The sequence below is a fragment of the Notothenia coriiceps genome, unplaced genomic scaffold (genome assembly GCF_000735185.1).
Source record: "Notothenia coriiceps isolate Sejong01 unplaced genomic scaffold, NC01 NC01_scaffold00017404, whole genome shotgun sequence".
NCBI lineage: Eukaryota > Metazoa > Chordata > Actinopteri > Perciformes > Nototheniidae > Notothenia > Notothenia coriiceps.
Window position 1 is genome coordinate 59299 of NW_011350105.1, and position 4053 is coordinate 63351.

The 4053-nt window shown below is 42.4% G+C and overlaps 1 protein-coding gene across 1 annotated transcript in view; it reads left to right on the top strand.

Moving 5' to 3' along the window:
• LOC104950371 (1,4-alpha-glucan-branching enzyme-like) overlaps positions 1 to 1607 on the top strand; it is a 29024-nt gene extending 27417 nt beyond the window's left edge. The window contains exon 9 of the mRNA XM_010776889.1: positions 1592 to 1607. Coding sequence (XP_010775191.1) covers positions 1592 to 1607 — 16 coding nt within the window. The remainder of the gene's footprint in view (positions 1 to 1591) is intronic.
• Positions 1608 to 4053: the final 2446 nt, after the last annotated feature.

Genomic DNA, 4053 nt, shown 5'->3' on the forward strand with positions numbered 1-4053 from the left:
TAATGTTTCAAAAATAATAAATACGTTAATTAATTAATTAATCTTATCACCAGACACAACATGAACAAATGAATGATACACATCAGGGGCCGTATTCACAAAGGATCTTAGGGCTAAAAGTAGCTCCTAACTTGCGAATTTAGGAGAACTCCTAAACATAATGGGCGTGTCAGTCTTACATTTAGGACTCCTAATTTTATTCACTAAGAGCAATTCACAAAGTATTTTAGGCCTAAAAGTAGCACCTAAGTTTAGGAGAGCTTAAAAGTCCTCGAGAGGACTCCTAACTCAGTAAGACCTATTCACAAAGAATCTGAAAATGGCTGCGAGACGAAATGTTTTGGAGACAATGGAAGACTGTGAATTGATCAAGAGATATAGGCTAAATCGTGAGGGTATCAAACTTGTTGTGGAATTAGTGCGGGATGCAATAACATCCCCGACTAACAGGAATAACCCGATTAGTCCGGAAATAAAATGTTTGGCAACACTACGATATTTAGCAACAGGGAAAATGCAACTTTGCAATGCCGACGATTTAGGAATATCGCAACCATCAGTCAGCCGTGCCATAAACCAAACCATCAACGCGCTCTCTAGACCACATATCATCCAACAGTTTATCCGGTTTCCTTTGGACAATCAACAACTACACAGGGTCAAAGCCAACTTCATTGCAATTGCAGGTATGCCCGGTGTGGTCGGTGCTATTGACGGGACGCACATAAAAATAATTGCGCCATCAAAAGATGAGGACGTGTTCGTCAATAGAAAGAAAGTACATTCCATCAACAAGCAGATTGTTTTCATTCATCATGATAGGGGGACTTGAACGTCGGTATGGGCTGTTATTGAAAGTGTTTAAGTGCTGGAAATATGCTCATTGGATAATAGTTTGCAGGGTGCTTTTAATTGCCTCCTTGATTTAATGCAATTTACGTATTTTTATTGTTTGCTCTCTCTCTTTAACGTGCATATACAACGTCATTATCGTGGTCTGCACAAACTTGTCATCATGCGTGTATTCTGCTAACTGCACTGTCCATAACTATTTGATAGGAATACATTTCTAGCCTAGGCTATTTCCTTGTTTTTCGGTGATTTAGTGGGCTCGTTTGTGGGATGTTGCGGATGAGTTTCACCGAGACCGCCTGCTCTGAACAACCAATCACCGTACTGACCGCTTCTAAACTCATGCACGAGAATCGACGTAATCCATAGCAACGGCGCGTCACTCTTAGTTCACTCTTAGTGATTTATCCTTAGTATGAGTAGGTCTCAGCGGCTTTGTGAATAACTTTTAAGAAAAAACTCCTACGTAAAATGTTTTAGCGCGAGTTAGGAGCACTCCTAGCGGTAAGATAAAATGCTTTGTGAATACGGCCCCAGGACTATAATTATACAGGACATCTGTTACCTGCAGTAAATGCCCTTTAATAGAAATGGTTCCAGAGAAATGGGTGTGTTATTGTGAGGTTTAAAAACTGAGCGAGCAACTTCCAACTTTATAGAAAATAGTCACCTCAAATCAAGGTTAGGAAGTCTGACACCAGCAATAAACTCTCTGTAAATACATTTGCTGTTAATCCAGAGAGTGGAAGGAGTAGATAAAGGTGGACTAGTCTGAGTATTTATCTTCTCTCAGAGATTGCTCCTACCTTGCTTAGAGTTGAGCCTAAACCCAGAGTGTAATGTATATAGTGTAATTTCACCCATGATCGATCTCTCAGTGTCATTTAAAACCCGAGCAGCCAAATACCGGGAAGCGGGGTAATACTGTCGCTGTGTCCTGTTTTGCAAGAAGGCTGATATAATGATAGTCGGAATGACAAACCTACTTTTTTTGGACAATACGAGCAGTGTACACAAAGATATGGAGGTTAGTATATGGAGGTGAATGTACATACTGTTACTCTGTGGAGTGTATTGTGAGTTCAATAGTGTGTTTCTTATGACACTTTAAATAGTATTTAAATGCTTATAAATTATATCAAATATTCGAAATCCATAAAATGCTTACTGTTGTTATAATTAAATGTAATCCTATTCCCATTTGGGCAATTAGCAGATGCACGTAGAGCCGTGCAATGCCATATAAGAACACTCTTTAAAAAGCAAGAATAATCTGTCCACATTATAAAAGCACTATGTAAACTGAATCAAAAAGTTGAATTGATAATTATTACAACATAAGATCTACACATTTTGAAAATGATGATGAAAGAATGGATAACTAAAAAAATGATTTAAAAGGAAGATCATATTTGCAGAATAATATTCTGTTTGAATATAGACATCTGGGGCCGTATTCACGAAGCATTTTATCTTACCGCTAGGAGTGCTCCTAACTCGCGCTAAAACATTTTACGTAGGAGTTTTTTCTTAAAAGTTATTCACAAAGCCGCTGAGACCTACTCATACTAAGGATAAATCACTAACAGTGAACTAAGAGTGACGCGCCGTTGCTATGGATACGTCGATTCTCGTGCATGAGTTTAGAAGCGGTCAGTACGGTGATTGGTTGTTCACTCGGTGAAACTCATCCGCAACATCCCACAAACGAGCCCACTAAATCACCGAAAAACAAGGAAATAGCCTAGGCTAGAAATGTATTTAGCAGTTAGCAGAATACACGCATGATGACAAGTTTGTGCAGACCACGATAATAACGTTATATGCACGTTAAAGAGAGAGAACAAACAATAAAAATACGTAAATTGCATTAAATCGAGGAGGCAATTAAAAGCACCCTGCAAACTATTATCCAATGAGCATATTTCCAGCACTTAAACACTTTCAATAACAGCCCATACCGCCGTTCAAGTCCCCCTATCATGATGAATGAAAACAATCTGCGTGTTGATGGAATGTACTTTCTTTCTATTGACGAACACGTCCTCATCTTTTGATGGCGCAATTATTTTTATGTGCGTCCCGGGGACGCACATAAAAATAATTGCGCCATCAAAAGATGAGGACGTGTTCGTCAATAGAAAGAAAGTACATTCCATCAACACGCAGATTGTTTTCATTCATNTTTGGTCATGACCCATCCTTCATGACATAGGTGAGGGTAGGAATGAAAATGGCCCCCAGATACTTGAACTCCTTCACTTGGGGTAAGGCCTCATTCCCTACTTGGAGTGGACAGTCCATTGGTTTCCTGCTGAGAACCATGGCCTCAGATTTGCAGGTGCTGATCCTCATCCTAGCCGCTTCAAACTCGGTTGCGAACCGATCCAGTGAGTGCTGAAGGTCGCAGACCGATAAAGCCATTAGAACCACATCACCTGCAAAAAGCAGTGGTGCAATCCTTAGTCCACCGAACTGCAGACGCCCTCCCCCACGACTACGCCTCAAAATCCTATCCATGTACATTACAAACAGGATCGGTAATAGCGCAGCCCTGGCAGAGGCCAACCCTCACCGGAAATGGGTCTGACTTACTGCAGAGGACCCGGACACAGTTCTCGCTTTGGGAGTACAGAGATTGGATGGCCCTGAGTAGAGACCCCCTCACCCCATACTCCTGCAGCACCTCCCACAGTAACTCCCTGGGAACCCGGTCATACGCCTTCTCCAAGTCTACAAAACACATGCAAGAGTAAAAAGTTGATCCGTCGTTCCACGACCAGGAAGGAATCCGCATGGTTCCTCCTCAATCTGAGGTTCGAGAATCGGCCTGACCCTCCTTTCAAGTACCTTAGAGTAAACTTTCCCGGAGAGGTTGAGTAGTGTGATGCCTCTATAATTAGCACACCCCCTCTGATCCCCCTTTTTGAAAAGGGGAACCACCACCCCGGTCTGCCACTACTTCGGTAGTGTTTCCGACTTCCATGCAACGTTGATGAGACGTGTCAACCATGACAGTCCCTCAACACCCAGAGCCTTCAGCATTTCTGGGCGGGTCTCATCCACCCCCGGGGCTTTGCCACTGTGGAGTTGTTAGACTACCTCAGTGACCTCCCCCGGGAGATTGGTATTGATCCCCCGTCATACTGCAGCTCTGCCTCTAACATAGAGGGCGGAGTTGTCTAGGCTGCCAAGGCACAC